The sequence below is a fragment of the Artibeus jamaicensis genome, unplaced genomic scaffold (genome assembly GCF_021234435.1).
Source record: "Artibeus jamaicensis isolate MK-2021 breed Jamaican fruit bat unplaced genomic scaffold, CSHL_Jam_final contig_867, whole genome shotgun sequence".
NCBI lineage: Eukaryota > Metazoa > Chordata > Mammalia > Chiroptera > Phyllostomidae > Artibeus > Artibeus jamaicensis.
In genome coordinates this window covers 8,646,411-8,662,697 of record NW_026521995.1, presented here as the reverse complement: position 1 = coordinate 8,662,697, position 16,287 = coordinate 8,646,411, and the positions used below count along the sequence as shown (strand labels likewise).

General features: G+C 35.6%; 1 protein-coding gene across 6 annotated transcripts in view; it reads right to left on the bottom strand.

Moving 5' to 3' along the window:
* Positions 1–16,287, bottom strand: part of ARHGAP12 (Rho GTPase activating protein 12) — a 112,414-nt gene that overhangs the window by 49,220 nt on the left and 46,907 nt on the right. For 4 of the 6 annotated variants that reach the window (XR_008393053.1, XM_037165448.2, XM_037165447.2 and 1 more), the window contains exons 4-6: positions 8,680–8,943; positions 1,920–2,060; positions 336–416 (exon numbers count right to left, since the gene is read on the bottom strand). Coding sequence is in view for 5 of the 6 variants with exons in the window: in XM_037165448.2 (XP_037021343.2) it covers positions 336–416; positions 1,920–2,060; positions 8,680–8,943 (486 nt within the window). In the remaining variant the exon portion in view is untranslated. The remainder of the gene's footprint in view (positions 1–335; positions 417–1,919; positions 2,061–8,679; positions 8,944–16,287) is intronic. The other 2 variants (XM_037165449.2, XM_037165450.2) reach the window with 2 other exon arrangements.

Sequence of the window (16,287 nt, the reverse complement as noted above, 5' to 3'; positions counted from 1 at the left end):
CACATGAAAGGCAACCACACATTGATATTTCCCTATTTCCTTCCCTTCCCCTCTAAATAAATAAAATCTTTTAAAAATTTAATAAAATAAAAAAGTTGAAAATGTATGAGGGACTCATGGACTGAGCCAAAGGGGGGTGGGACTGAGGGTGGGAGGTGGGTGCAGGTAGGGCAGGGGAAAGTGGTGGTGGGAAAATGAAGACAACTGTATTCGAACATCAATAAAAAAAGTTTTAAAAAAGTTGAATAAAAATTTAAAAATAAATCTACTGAAACCATTTTCATATCATTTCATCTACTATTTTTAAGTAGAAATTCAGTGTTAAGGTTTATTACCTTTGGCAATTCCCACTCCGACCTAGATCCATCGGCACTGTAGTAATACTGTCTACCTTGATCATCAACATGCTTGAGCCACTATAAAAACAGAACAGGTATTATCTTTTAATTTAAATAAAAGAGAGCCTAGGCTTTTATAATCAGAGATATTAGATATTATTCTTGTAAGTTCTATTCTACTTGCTTTAGAAAGCTGCAAAAAACAATTTAACGACCTTATGCTAACACTTACATTTTAAGTTTAGAAAGAGTAAATGAACTCAATATTAAGTGTAAGCTTATTTTCTCTCCCTTTCATCCAAAGTCAAGCTAGTAGTTCAAGTACCACTTAAAACATAAGAAATACTCTTATATAACATAAGGGTACACAGATACATATGCACTGAACACAGGGCCACCACACTCACCCCCAAAACAGGACTAAAAAATTAATTGAAAGGGATTTTTCTTTAATCTTTAAGTAGAAAACTGCTAAACAATTTAAACCGAACTTCATGTAGTCAACATATCTTATTCACTATGATTAAGTAATAATAGAAAAACTATTTCATACAATGTAACACACAATGCGAAGCGGGAAAGCCTGCTGCTAATACAAATACGTGCTCTTGACTGTAATATATATGAACACTACTGTTTCCTCACGTTCCAGTGTCAAGTAATTAAAGCAGAAATGGGGGCGCGAGGGCAGTGAAAGCCTACCGCCTCCATCCACTCCCAAGGGCCTATCTTCTAAACCAGCCCGATCAACCCAGTTACTTTCTCTGATGATCTGAGATGTAATACACACATAAAATTTCAATATGCACTTCCAAACCAGTTAATTAATCTTAAGATACAAGATTTGTGGGTTTTGTTTTATATAAGTTGGTTACAAAAGAAAAAGGAGTATAAGAAGTGAGGCATATATCATAATAACATGCTAAGAAAACTAGTATTCCCAAAAACCTATTCCCCAAGAAAAATACAGTTGGCCCCTTGTATCCTCAAGTTTCCCACCTGCAGATTTAACCAACTGCAGCCTGAAAATATTTCTCCCCACCCTCAAAATCTCAGAAAGTTCCAAAAAGCAAAATTTAGATTTGCCACATGCCAAACTCTACACTGAATCCATACAAAGGAAATGATACGTAGGCAGACTCTGCTGTAGCCCATGTGCGAATATAGGTTTAAGTGCAAATACAGTACCATTTTATATAATCCAAGGACTTGGGCACCCTCGGATTATAGTATTGGTTGGGGAAAAGGAGGGTCTTGAAACCAATCCCTCAAGGACACTAAGGGACAACTGTGTAAAGCAGTATGTTTATTGAAGAAGTCCAACAGAATGAGACTCAACATGCCTACCCTTAAAAAGGTCTGTCTTAAGTGGGTTCTGAAACCATAAAAATCAATGTAATTGTAAGCAGTTTAAAACCACAAGTCAGTAGTTATGCTGAGTTTTCATGTTGTCAATTTACATGACTACAAATTACAATGAAAATATTTTGAGTGTTTTTTAAATACTACTAAAATTTCAGTACACAATGATTTTATGAGCAGATTCAACCAAGAAAACCAGATGAGAAAAAAAGAATGTACCTTTTCATTAGTATAGTCACTGGTATACAAGGTATGCCCACGTTCATCCAACTCTTCTGACCAACCCCTTGGAGGAGAACCACACTGACTATCTGACTGGCTGTAACAAATGCTGTGGAAGTTTTCTTCTGATGATAGAGGCTATAAATAGTCAGAAATATAAGGAAATTTCTTCTTTGATAATGTAAGTATGCAGTAGTTGAAAATCTAAGAGATTAAGCAATTGTATTTGACTATAAATACAAAAACATCCTGAATATATTTTATAATTTTCAAAACAAATTGTTCACTCTTTTAAATGGTACACTGTAAGTGTTAAGGTGAAATTAACAATAGTTATTTCAGCACATTAATGCAACCCTAGAAAAGTTCAGCACCCTGGCAAGGTAGCTCGGTTGATTACAGTGTCATCCCAGTACACCAGCCTTGGTTCATCCCAATACACCAAGGTTGTGGGTTCAGTCTTCGGTCAGGGCACACACAAATAATCAATCAATGAATGTATAAATAAGCGAAAGAATGGATGTTTCCTTCCATCCCTCTCTCTCTCACACTCTAAAAAAAAATGAACAAATTTCAAAGGAAAGTTCACCATAATAAAATTGAAAACAATGTTTTCACACCGAGAGACAAAAATGCTACCTTTTATTTAATGCTGCTTTTGAACTGAAACCAGGTTTCAAAATGACATAGGTGTGGATGCGCATACATGCCTATGTACAAGCAAAGCAGGTGATGAGGGCACCAAATATCTTCTAATTCTCACCTATGAGTCTATCACAACTTCCCAGTCAAATGCCTGTCAAACAACAGTGCTGAATAAATGTTAACTTATTTTTTAAAGTGTGTGGGAGATATGGGAGAAAAGACAGTACCTTTGTACCACTATTTTATGTTCTAATTTATTGGCAAGTTTTCCTAACTCACTCAACCAAATGCCTATTAAGGACAGTTGGAAACTAAACTTCAAAACAAAACAAAATACTAAGAAAGATCAAGCACAAAGAGATTAAGAAATTCAGTGTACAAATAATTTAGGTATGTTTTACTATAAAAAGCACAATAAACTCCAGACATATAAGAGACAAAAAAATTGAGAAAAGTTAACAATTTCTGCTTTTTTCAAAAAGGTACCACAATGTGGCTAAGTAGCAATTTGGCTGCACTTTGTTCATTCAATAAATATTTACTGGGTTAACTCTCATGTGTAAATGACTCTTCCACGGTCAATTTCAGGTAAAAGGGTTTTTGTAATTAAATCTTAACCATGTATTTTCTACCACTGTAATTTTGTCTGAAACACTAAGACAGGCAGATTCTAAATATTGTAGAAGTAATTTAAAAACATAAAGAGCCTAATATTAATATACTCACAAGTACTAACAAAGATAACACTGCAGAAGCCTTGCAAATGAGCAGCATATATTTTAATAATAACATTAAAAAAATTGGAGCCCTGATTGGTGTGGCTCAGCAGGTTGGGTGCCATCTGGCAAAGCAAAAGGTTGCATGTTCCATTCCAGGTTAGGGCACATGCCTGGGCTGTGGGTTAGGTCCTTGGTTGGGGGAGGTGCAAGAGGTAATCAATAGATGTTTCTCTCAAACATCAATGTTATTCTCTCTCTCCCTTTGTTCTCCTCTTTCTGAAAATAAAATTTTTTTTTTTAAAAAGGGAAACCTAATTTAAAAATCAGGAATTTTTAAAAATTTCATTGAGACCACTTAAAATGTAAGCTCAGGTAGGTAAAGTGAAATAAAATCCTTTAGGGACAGAATAACAAGCATCCAATTAATAAAATTAATCTAAGAACCACAAATTAATTTTTTTCTTAAACATGATTTTCAAGTTGACAAAATGCTCACCACAATTTCCCAATTTTTGAGCAACAAAGACACTCCTTTCTGCCATAAAAACTACAAAACAGGAATAGCTTTAAGATCTTGATATTTATACTGTTAGGAAAGAGCCATTTAATGGCAATGAAATAAAAACTAAGAGTATTTTTGGCAAGGATTCTCCAAACGTGAACTGCTCTGTACTAGACACCTCTACTCAACAGGATACCTGGCTCAGGAACTTTGGGGTATGTATCCTGCAGCAAATGTAGCATGGTGGCTATGTGAGAGGGCTTTAAAAATGTTCCATTTACCCAACTGATCATCCGGATGAAACATTTTTAAAAATTATTAATGAGCAAGAGGTTAGTTAAGTAACAACTCAGACGACAAAAACCAAGTAGAAGAATCCAAAAAGATAAGGAAAGACCAGCTTTCTCCTTGAAGGCATTTGCCAAACCTCAAACTAGAACGTTAGTTTTCAAGGCCATGCAGAAGTATTAAGAAACAGGACTCAGGACCACCAAAGACAAGGACTCTAAAAGGATACCCTACAATACAGAACTGGAACCACCCAGAATTCAACCCGCAGATTATGGGTGAGCCAGAAGGAAATTCTGTCCCTTTATTCAACACTAGGGAAATCACAGGAATCCTCCCCAGTAATGGGGGGAATTAGGGGAATCCTTAATCACACAAACCCATCTGCAAGCAATATAAATTACCTACCTAAGTGGCCAGTAAAGACTAAAGCTACAAATTTAGTTTCAGATATTCAGAGGACACTAGTTTGCCTAAGCACCTGGCAGACACAACAGCAAACACTCTCTAAAGGAGGAAACTTCCAACCCCAGCATTAAAGACTTCTTATATATGATGCCCTGGCCGATGTGGCTCACTTGGTTGGAGCATCGTCCCCATATCCTAAAGATCACATGTTCGATTTCCAGTCAGAGCACATACCTAGGTTGTGAGTTCCATCCAGTCTGAGAATGGACAAACCCTGCTCTCTGCATGTAAGATCCCCATCTGGGCATGGGCCGATGTTTTTCTCTTCCCTCCTCTCTCTCCCTCTCTAACAGCAATGAAAAAATGTCCTCAGGTGAGGATTAAAAAAAACTTCTTCTATATGAATTTCCAAGAACTACAATCTCATGTTAAGACACACACACGCATGTGCATGAGACAACACAACACACCATGAGTGACAGCAGGAACAGAATGCTCGGATTTTCAAAGACCTGATAGGCTAGAATTATCAAAAACAAAATATAAGACTAAAAAAAGATGTGTCAAATAAGTGCAATAGATGACCCTTCACTGAATCCTTCATTGCAGGAAAAAAACTATAAAGGACATTACTTGACAAGTGAGAAACACAGAATATTAACCACATATTAAATACATTAGCATTAGATTTTTTTCTCTGATAAATCTATTTTCACCAAAAATGTGGTTGTACAGGAAAATGTACACATACTTAAGAGAATAAAATAATTATGCTGTCTGCTCCAAATGGTTCAAAAAAAGTTACTAAAGGGTGGGAGGAGGAAGAGAAAAATCAAGCAAATGTGGCAAGATATTAACAATTGGTAACTTATGTGAAGAGTCTGGTACATGGATTCTCACAATGCTATCTTTCTAGTTTTTTGTAGGTTTAAAACTTTTCAAAGTAATAAGGTAATAAGGGGAGGCTACCAAACAAATAAAAAAACCATAATTTTAAAATTCAAGGATTGGTTCAACATCAAGTAAAAATGTAGATGAAGAAGGAAACAGTGAGCAGGAGCTCCATCTAGCAGTTAGTGAGAACGAATAAGGGAGACACAGAGATAACGTTTTTAAACATAAGGGAAATCAAGAGACATGACAGACAGAATGAGCACACTAAATGCTCATCTACTCAACATTCCAGAATGAGAAGAAAGGGAAAATGGAGCAGAAGCTATAGACAGGTAATGGCTAAGAATTTTCCAACACTGATCAAAGACAGGACTCCTCAAATTCAGGGGTCCCAACAAAGCCCTGGCAGGAAACAGAAAAGATCCCTTCACCTAATCACATGATGGTGAAATTACAGATACAAGTTTCTAAAAGTTGCCCGCATAAAGTGACAAGCCACCCTTGAAACGAAGACCATCAAACTGGCAACTAAATTTTCATCACCAACCATGGAAACCTGAAAACATGAGAATAAAATATTTAATAAATTAGGAAAAAAAACAAATAAGTAAATATTCAACTTAGACCTGTATATCCAGTAGAGACATTTTTTAAATACAAGGATGAAATACATTCGTTTCCAAATAAACAAAAGCTAAGACTCTATCACTAACAGATCCTCACTGAGAAAATTTAAAAGTATGTACTTAAGACAGCAGAAAAGTTATCCAAGATAATCTAATTTTTACAAAGAAATATGATTTTAAGAGGTGGTAAATATGACGATTAATTTTAAGAGTCACATCCACGTACAACAGCAGCAAGGGAGTTAAAAATAGAAAACATAAAGACAACAATGGCACAAAAATATGCACAGTTCCTGTACAGCTTTCAGGAGCAAGAAGATACTAACTTTAGAATTTGATAGTATGCACATTAAAATTTCTAAGGCAGGTTTCTCAACAGCAGCACCACTGACACTCAGAGCCAGATCACTGTGTGTGGGGGCTGTCTTGTGACTCACAGACTGTTCCACAGCATCACTGGTCTCCATCCACTGCAGACCAGCAGCGCTCTCTCAGCTGTAACAACCACAATTGTCTGGACACTGTCTAACCCTACCCCTCAGGCAGAACTGTCCCCAGTTGAGAACCTTTGCTCTAGTGTGAACACTAAAATAGTAAGTCTGAACGCCTGCTCCATCTCAAACCCCACTAAAATAAAAATAGTGAGTATGTTTTAAAAGACCTAGGCCCACGAGAAGACACAACAATCACAAAACTTTGGAAGCTGAGAAGCAGAACAACAAAGCAGAATCTAAACTGGTAAGAGTGAGGAGTGGAGTGGTGAAGGGAAGATGAAATCCAACAAATTTATAAAGAATCTTCAAATGTCACAGGAACTAAAGTATCAGGTATTCCCGGAACTGGAGGTGAAAGCAGGGGTACTAACTAAAATGAGGGCTAAAATGGCCAGAATCCCCTTTTTCACACTTGGCTGCTGGAAGCTCATCTCTCCCTTACACCAGCAGAAGTGGGGTATTCCCTCTCAAGAGGGAAAACCAGTAAGATTTTGAGTTGGAAGACAACTCAGACATCATAATTGAGACAAGGGTACTAAACAGAAAGAGGAGAGACCAGGGACTGTATGCAAACTGAATGCTAACTACAAACACCCTCGCAGCCCTGACTTTCTAGAGAGAAGATTTGAAGACTTCTGTGGAAACTCTAATTAGTATAAAAGGAAAGACCTAATGATTCTAACACTGGCAACTCCCCAGCAAGTATCTGACCCAGCCTGCCAACAAGTAAAGTTCAAAATGCTGTACATTGAGGAGAACTAGCAATTACGTATGAGAGCAGAATATAGATATTTTCACAAAGTCTCCACTTTGCCTCCCATGCACAACCTTTCTCCAAAAGTTACTCCAGTTACTGGGAGATGTGCTCCAGCCACTTTGGAAATACCTGTTTTTATAATTTGTGCAGAGACTGGTGGTGTAAGCTGAGACTCTGATATAAAAATCACTTTTATTTATTGAAGCAGAAAGCTAAAAAACATATTGTTAAAAGTTCCTGTTTGTCCTTTAAATTCCTTTAAATCATTCTAGGGGTACCTCATAACTTAGTCCTTTCCCCAACTCTCTCAAATTACAAGGTTTTACTTTATTGTTGATATACAGAATAATTTATTTCAAATCTTTCTAGAACTACATTTCAAATAATCTTCCTAACACTTTTCTTATTACAGTAACCAGAAACAATTTCTTACTATTCTCAATCTCATTCCTGAACACTAAAGTACAAGTTACCACCAAACCAACGCTATAAATAACCAACTGAAAAATAGGACAAGAGGGGTTATTAACACAAAAAGCTTTTAGATTCTGCTAAATACAGGTGTTACCTGATTGTGCCAGCTCCTGTTTTTAACTGTACAAGCCAGCTGCCTTTTATAAGAGCAGGGTGTCCTATGTGGGAGCGGGGCCCTGTCTATGAAACAGCAGGATTTAGCATCCACACGTCAGCCCCAACCGAACTTTTCCCGCATATCTAAGACAACCCCAAGAATCTCTACAGACCTCTGAGATAAGTATCTGTCAAAAGAGAGCTGGCCAGTTCACCACACCACCCTTCCTCAAGAAGTGTGGGGAAAGGTGAAACCAAGGCAGGGAGGGAAAGACAGTATGAACACCTGTTAGAGAAAATAATGATTGTAGAATGAATTGGCAGACTTACAGGATGGTCCATTTGTAGCGCAGACGTAAGATTATACTTATCTCCCTTACATGTAAACAAAAAGTGATCTTGTACATCTGACTGACAGAGACTGGGAAGTTATCCTGCTCACAGACCAAATCAATCAAGTGTGTGTTTTAATCAGTTAAGTATCTGCTGTTGTGTATTTGGCTAAGACACATTAATTTCTTTCCTTCTTTTTCCAAAATGTCACTGCTTGGGCAATAACAGTGATTTAACTATGTTCTAGCACATCAGCAAATGAAGGAAATCACTGGCAGCATGCAACTTTAGTCGAGTTAATTCTGCAACTACAAGCACATTACAAGGTTAGCTACTGTTTATTAGTTAGAGATTAGGCAGTAACTAGCATTAACATAATAAAACCTGGAAAGAAGAGATTTGGCATCTTAGAGATTTCAAGTGTTCTATTATTTCAGTACCAAGATACAAACCTATTCACTCCTTTTGTCTCTGAATAATGAGAAAAAGTTTAGTAACTCACTGATCAACTTCCTGATTACCTCTGGTTCTCCTGGACTCTGAAAATCTCCTTTGCCCATGCTTGTATCCCGAGTCCATCGAGGGGGTTTCCAAGTTCTTTCCTGTGTTCCTCTGTTATAGTAATAACTACGTCCTGAACTATCTTTATGAGTTTCCCATTCTCCATTAATCTGAATTGCTGGGCTCCCCGGAAGTGGAGGGAGAGCAGACTGGGAGAGTTTCAGTTCTTGAAGGTTAGCATACACGGGAGAATCTGGACGTCCTTGATTTGGAGGTGTCGTTGCCTGTGAAAATTTTGAAATTTTCATGTTTAAACTGGTATATCATTTATAAATTTATTTAAATTGGCATAACATTTATAAATAAAAATTAACCACAGAATTTATAAATGTATATACTAAAATTCACTTTAGAACACATACAGGTATACATACTATCTGAGGAAGTAACAGTTTTAATGTGCTTAGTTCAAAAAAAATTAAAGACTCAAACAGAATCCAAATTGTGATTAAAAACTTTCCCTCACCCTGAAAGAATATACAACTAGAAGTCAAAAGGTGTGGGTGCTGGTCCACGATCCAGCAATAACAAGTTGTGTGACATTAGATCAGCCTTCACCTCTCTACATATGGATTTTTTTAATAGTTCTAAATGAGAAACTTGGATTAAACAACCTAGGTCTGCTTTGGCTCTAAAGGCTATGACTTTAGACAATTTTTAAAATACAAAAAGCCTCATGAATTACATGAGTAACTCAGCAATTATTCAGAAAACTGTCAAAAGAATATTTTTTATATTCAAAGCTTTATATTAAATCAGGACTATAAATGAAAGATAAAGGAGATAGATTACTTCGGCTAACAATTTACTACATTCTATTCCTTCTCAGTTATGATTTCTTAGTGGTCATAAACAAATCATTTTATTCCTAGTGTCCTTATTTGTGAATTTCCTAACAGTGGAAAGAATGAGCAGCAACTCTGATTTACATGCTTGATCTCAACCTACGTTTTTCAGTTTTAAATGTTTCACTAGATGTCAGTAGCAGGGTACTCTTCATACATTTTGCATAAGGACATCGTAAACTGTTACAATTTAGTTGCTGGAAAAAAGCACACGTCTGAGAACACCTTACTGCATTTGTGTATTCATAGTTTTGTATGTGTCTTTCTTTTTATGGCAGGGTTTCTCAACCTCCACACCCCTGCATTTGGGGACAGATCCCTCTTGGCTGCGGGAGGCTCTCCTGCACATCGCAGAATGTTCACTGGCATCTTTGGCCTCCGCCCTCTACACACAGTGGGCATTCCCCCGCCCTCCGTGTGACGACTAAAATGTCTTCAGACACTGCCAATGTCCCTGGGGATAAAACTTCCCCTGGTTTAAAACCACTGCCTTATCACGTAAATCCTAGAGTTATGTTCAGATGTTCAATACCTCAATAACATACCAATAATTTTATGAGGCTTAAAAATATTGAATTAAAAAGGGGAAATGTAGAGATATACTGAATCAGTTTTATTGAAATTAAAGTACTGTAACTTTTGAAAAAATTATTTGCCTATAAAACAATTATAATGAATCTAAATTATATAATAAGCTTTAAAAAACACTAAAAATAATCCACAACTTGAACAGATTTGTAAAATATTTACCTTTGGTCTTTTTACACATGGTAATTATGCCAATACAGTGTATTCAATGATATAAATTAGACTGATACAAATTACAATCATACAAATCAACATTTTCTAAAAAATGCTAGCTTTGACTTTAGACTACTACTGAACAGCATCTTCCTATGAGGAAAATTTATCCCTGGGACAGATTTCCATGTATTTCTCTCCCATACTAATTATGTATCCTGGTGATATATATAGTAAGTCATTTCCCAGAAACTTATCAAGAGAATATTTATTCAACAAGTATTAAAAGAAAAAAGCTCTTACTTTGTTCCTGATTCTTTTCTAGACTTGGGGAAATAAAGATATCAAGAAACAGCCTTTTTCTAAATGATGTTTATGAACAAATTCTACTAAATTTTAAAGAAACAACTACTTGTTTAAAAAGTTCAAATTTAAAGTTTTTCTAATTAAAAAATTAAATTACTTCAAAACAGTTTATAAAGTTAATGTAATTCTGAAATAAAAGCAGGGAGGAATTAAATGAGAGAGAATTATAAACCAATCTCACTTATAAATGAAAATATACCAAATAAACATTAGCAGTCATGACGAATGGCCATCATAATCAAATCAACAAACAAGTGTTGGGGAGGATGTGGAGAAAAGGGAACCCTAGTGCACTGTTGGTGGGAATGCAGACTGGTGCTGCCACTGTGGAAAAACAGTAGAGACTTTCCTCAGAAAACTAAAAATGGAACTGTCTTTTGACCCAGCAATTCCACTGCTGGGATTACACCCGAAGAATTCTGAAACACCAATCCAAAAAAACCTATGCACCCCAATGTTCACAGCAACAAAATTTACAATAGCCAAGTGCTGGAAGTAATTTAAGTGCCCATCAGTAAATGAGTGGATCAAAAAACTGTGGTACATTTACACAATAGAATACTATGCAGCAGAAAGAAAGAAGGAGCTCCTACCCTTTGGGACAGCATGGATGGAACTGGAGAGCATTATGCTAAGTGAAATAAGCCAGGCAGTGAAAGACAAAATACCATATGATCTCACCTATAAGTGGAACCTAATAACAAAACAAACAAGCAAGCAAAATATACCCAGAGATATTGCAATTAAGCACAAACTGACAGTAACAAGAGCGGAGGGGATAATGAGGGGAAATAGGGGAAGGTCCATCAAGGAACATGTATAAAGGACACATGGACAAAGTCAAAGGGGGGAGGTTCGAGGGTGGGTGGTGGGATGGGTGGGACAGGGGCTGTGGTGGAATGAAAATGGAGACACCTGTACTTGAACAACAATAAAAAATAGTAATAAAAAATAAAAACAGAGAACTTCTGACTTATAGGTGGCTGGTATAAAAGGTGGCTGGGTACACACAAAAAATAGCAATCAAATCCAGAAGTACATTAAATAAATCAGGAAAAAAGCAGGTATGTTAGGAAACTCTTGTCTTTAGGAAATCAATGTCTCACTGTAATCCTTTACATTAACAGACTAACCTGGTCATCTTCACAGATCAACAAAGTATTTGATAAAATTCAACATGGATTCAGGATAAAAGTCAGCAAGTGATTAAAAATTATTTAGAATAAACATCATTCTTAGCATGACAATGATGAAAAGCAATTTCATTAAAGTGAAGAATAATACTAATATGCTTTTATTCAACATTGTACTGGAGTTCCTAAGCAATGTACCAATATATGAAAAATGAATGAAACTTATAAATACCCAAAAGAAAAAACCCCTGCTATTTGTTATTGACATAACCAATATCTGAAATCCCAAGTCCATGAAAACTACTAAATTTAATTATCTGGCTAGATACAAGATCATCTAATCAGTTTCCCATACATGAGCAATAAATTAGAATTAACAGAATTAAAAATTTCATTCATAATGGGAGAAAAACCGTTCAACACAAATAAGCTCTAATAAAAATGTAGAAAACCAAGTGAGGATATACTTATAAAACTTTCCTTAGGCCCCCCAAAATATACTTGAATAGATAAACTTGTGCTCCCAAATGGAAAAACTGAACTTTGTAAACATGTTACTTCTCCAAAAATTAATCTACAAATTTTATAAATTCAGTGCAATGCTCGGCCCACAATAGGATCAGCACACTGCACCTAGCGCCACTTAATGAAATTTATTGGATGGACAAATGAATGTGTACAAACACATATGTCCAACTTAAAAGCAAAATTAAGGACTTTGGTTACATGTGAGAAAACTAGGAAAATATCCACATTTCCAGTCTGGGAAAAAGAACGGCACTTGTGTCAGCACCTAAGCTAGAAACTACCTAAAAATGAATCAAGTGTCAAGTTCTCGGCTAGGTGCTAATATTAAAACTATGAATTAAAAAATGTCTTGTGTTCTAGGACCTTATAATATAGGAAAAGAAAGTGTAGCAAAAATCATTTAAATGCATATTAGACACAATGCTAGAGCTACACATGGGAAAGCTTTTACACATGGGTAAAAGGCAGCAAGAAAAAAGTTTGAGGTGATAAAAAAGCATGGTACAGTCAGGAATGATGCTGACTTACAAAGTAGGCAAAAGGAGCAAGCAGCAAGAGAAGTATCTAAGGAGAAGCAAGTGACAGAATAAGGAGAGCTTGCACGTCATGTTAAAAAACATAGCCATATCCAGTAGCACTTAGGGAACCAGTGAATACTTTAAGCCAGAAGTACACTGATTTAAAATTTATAAATATTACAGATTTTAGAGGGACACGGCTAGAGGCAGAGATCATTTAGGAGGTTGGAAGAACACAAAATACAGAAAGCTGCAAGAGGACAAGAGCAGAAGGAACGGAGAAGCAGGGCCAGAGTCAAGAATAATTAGAGGGTTAAATTAACAGGCAGATTGTATCTTTGTTTATGTGAAGCATATGTTCTGTTGCATGTGCTTTTTACCTATAGAATAAATAATGTCAAGATGAAGAACAGGATAAACAGAGAGGAGCAAAAAAAATTCCATTTAGACTGTATTAGGTTGATACGCCTTTTGAAAATCCAGGTGAGAATGCTCAGACTGTTAGATACACGTATCAGGAGCTCAGCAAGGAAATCAGGGCTAAAAATATAAATATAAAAGTCATTAGCCTACAGGTGGAGCCAGTAACATAAGACAGTACCCAGAATGAGAGCAGGAGGAAAACAGAACCCTGAAGAACAATAAGCAGTTGTTTCATGAATTAAAGTTACAAATAAGTACACAGCACAAAGACTGGCATGGTGACTTCTACTATTGTTTTTATTATAAGTACTATTGCAATTAATATAATTGTTATCAAAGTAAGAGGATGTAATAAAGGAGACAAAACAGGAAGTCTGAAGTAGAAGATATAGCGAGGAAAAAGTATTTTGAAGTCAAGGAGTCAGAAAATTTCAAAAGGGGGGGAACTTGACAGTACCAATCCAAAGACTTCAACATAAAAGCTATGAAACCACCATCAGATTCAGCGATTAAGAAGTCATTAAAAGACTTCAGCTTCCAGCCTCAAGGATAAGAAATTACCTTCCTTCTATAAACAACTAGAAAAGTCAACAAAACAAAGAAAACTATTTTCATGCCTATACAAGTAGCCCGGACTGTGACTCCTGAGAAGAAACAAAGGTGAGCGCTGCCACTCCCATCCCTTCTGCCTGGAGGTGGTTTCCAGAGGCAGCCCAGGGACTAGAGGCCCAAGCAGAGTCTAACAAGCTCAGTAAGTGAACAGGGCAGAAATACACTTATTACACTTATTACTTAAAGTGACAAAGGAAATAATAGAAGAAGCAAAAATAATTAGATAAATCTTAAGCACTGCACAAAAGAAAAGGGGAAGAGAATGGTCTCCTTTTTTTTAAATCAGAAAATTTTCAAGTGTGGTATTCTTCAAAATTGATAAACCAAGAAATAAAGGCAGCAGTGATGTGTGATCGAGAGATACAACATTAATTCTAAGTAGAAGAATATGTACTTAGAAGACATTTACCGGCAATGAATAAATGATAAAATTTTATTTAATATTTCATATTCTCACTTTCCACCAGTTAATTTTTTTATGGTCATTTGAAATATTGTTCATTCACTATTAGAAACGTGTCTTAATGAATTTGTTTTCTTTAATGAATTTAAGTCAAAATCATCTTAAACTTTCAATTCTGAAGTGTATGGAAGAAACAGATGAACCCTCAGTATTTTTGTTAATCATCTCATCTCTGGCAAAAGGAAACTGTCCATGTTTACTATCAACAGCTCCGACCACTGAGAAAACTTCAAGGTACTTACCACTGATTGATCACTAATGATTTTTTCCTCAACTGAGTCGTGAAAAAATACATTCATGGTAGAAAAAAACTTAATACAAAATATCAAACTAATTTTACATATACACAAAACATATATTAGCCACAACAAAGGGATGGTTAAGCAACTACACAATTTTGTCTAGTGAAGCAAAACAATAGTTGTTTTTTAAATACTGGATGTGGGTAAAGGTACAATGTAACAACCTCAGTTTACTGCTAGTAATTTTAATTAGCTGAACCCTTTTGAAAAACAGTTTGACAGTATGTTTCAAAGCTTTTAAAAATATTTTTAGGACCCTCAGCCAAGTAGGGGGGAAGGGAATGCAAAAAAAAACAAACAAACAAACGTTTTTTTCCCCACAAAGATGTTCATTACAATATTATTTATTAGATCTAAAAATCCAACAGAAGAATGGTTAAGCAAATAAATGTCCACTATATGAGGCAATACTATAAGAGCAAGAAAAATGTTGATTTTTAATAACATAATAAAAAATTTTATGAGGTTAATAAGAAAAAATATATAATTGTTTTTAACTGTTGACTAAGCTCTAACTAAAAATTTCTTTTTTTTGGATGATTTTTAAAATTGTTTATGCTATTACAGTTGTACCAATTTTTCCCTAACTAAAAATTTTAAAGTGTTAAGAAAAACAAACTAAAACATTCTCAGAGTTCTCTGGACAATGGACAGTGGGATTGTATATGATTTTTTTCTATGTGCTTTATTTCCCAATTTTTGTTACAATGAGAATTATTACCTTTAGAGTCTGATTATGGGAAGATTCTGGAGCACCTGCCTAGTCCACTGATTCGTAAAAGTGAGGGCACAGTATTAACACTAATAAAATTACTGTTTCTTAAGGGGTGGTAAAAGGATCATCTATATCAGACTCACCTAGAGGTGCTTATTAAAATTCTTGGGTCATATCCCAGAGTTACCAGGGTGGGGACAGTGGTGGGAGCGGTTAGTCAGGAATTGGTCTTTTGTAAGTAACTTACGTTATTTTTATGTATACTACTGTTCAGAAAACACTAAAAGAACTCAAGCTACCTGAATGGACTCAGGGCTAACTGTTCACCATGGCTCAATAAATTTGTATTATAAAATATATAACTACTTAAAGACAATTCTAAAGTCCATACCGCCAGTTGCTTCTTATTCTGAAAGTCGAAGGAAGAGTTAAAAAAATTTAAAAGCAACAAAAAACATGTTTTAATAAATGAATCAAATAAAAATTAAGTTTACTAATTATTTTTAATAAGTATTCTGCACTTAAACTGAACAGCCTTGTTCATGAATTGTCACCAACAAAAACAAGTGGATTTTTCAAGACCCCCCCCCAAAAAAAGAACTTTAAAAAAAGCTAATTTTATGGGCCACATCTGTCATTAATTAACAACTGAATTGGGACCAGTACCTCTGCACATGACCCCATTTCATACTTAAAAAAAGATGTGGCCTGTCCCACTTTCTCTATACATAGACTAGCACAGCCTTCCCGCTACTCACAGGGAGGGAAATGAAGAAAATAAGTTTAAACTTAGTTTGCACCTGAATCCTTACTATTTTAATATCGAAAAGATTGAGATTTGTCCCCTTTTTACTTTTGACATTGTGTAGTTCAAGAACTGCTTCTAAAAGGAACTTCAGAGAATGTCAGAATACATAAAACT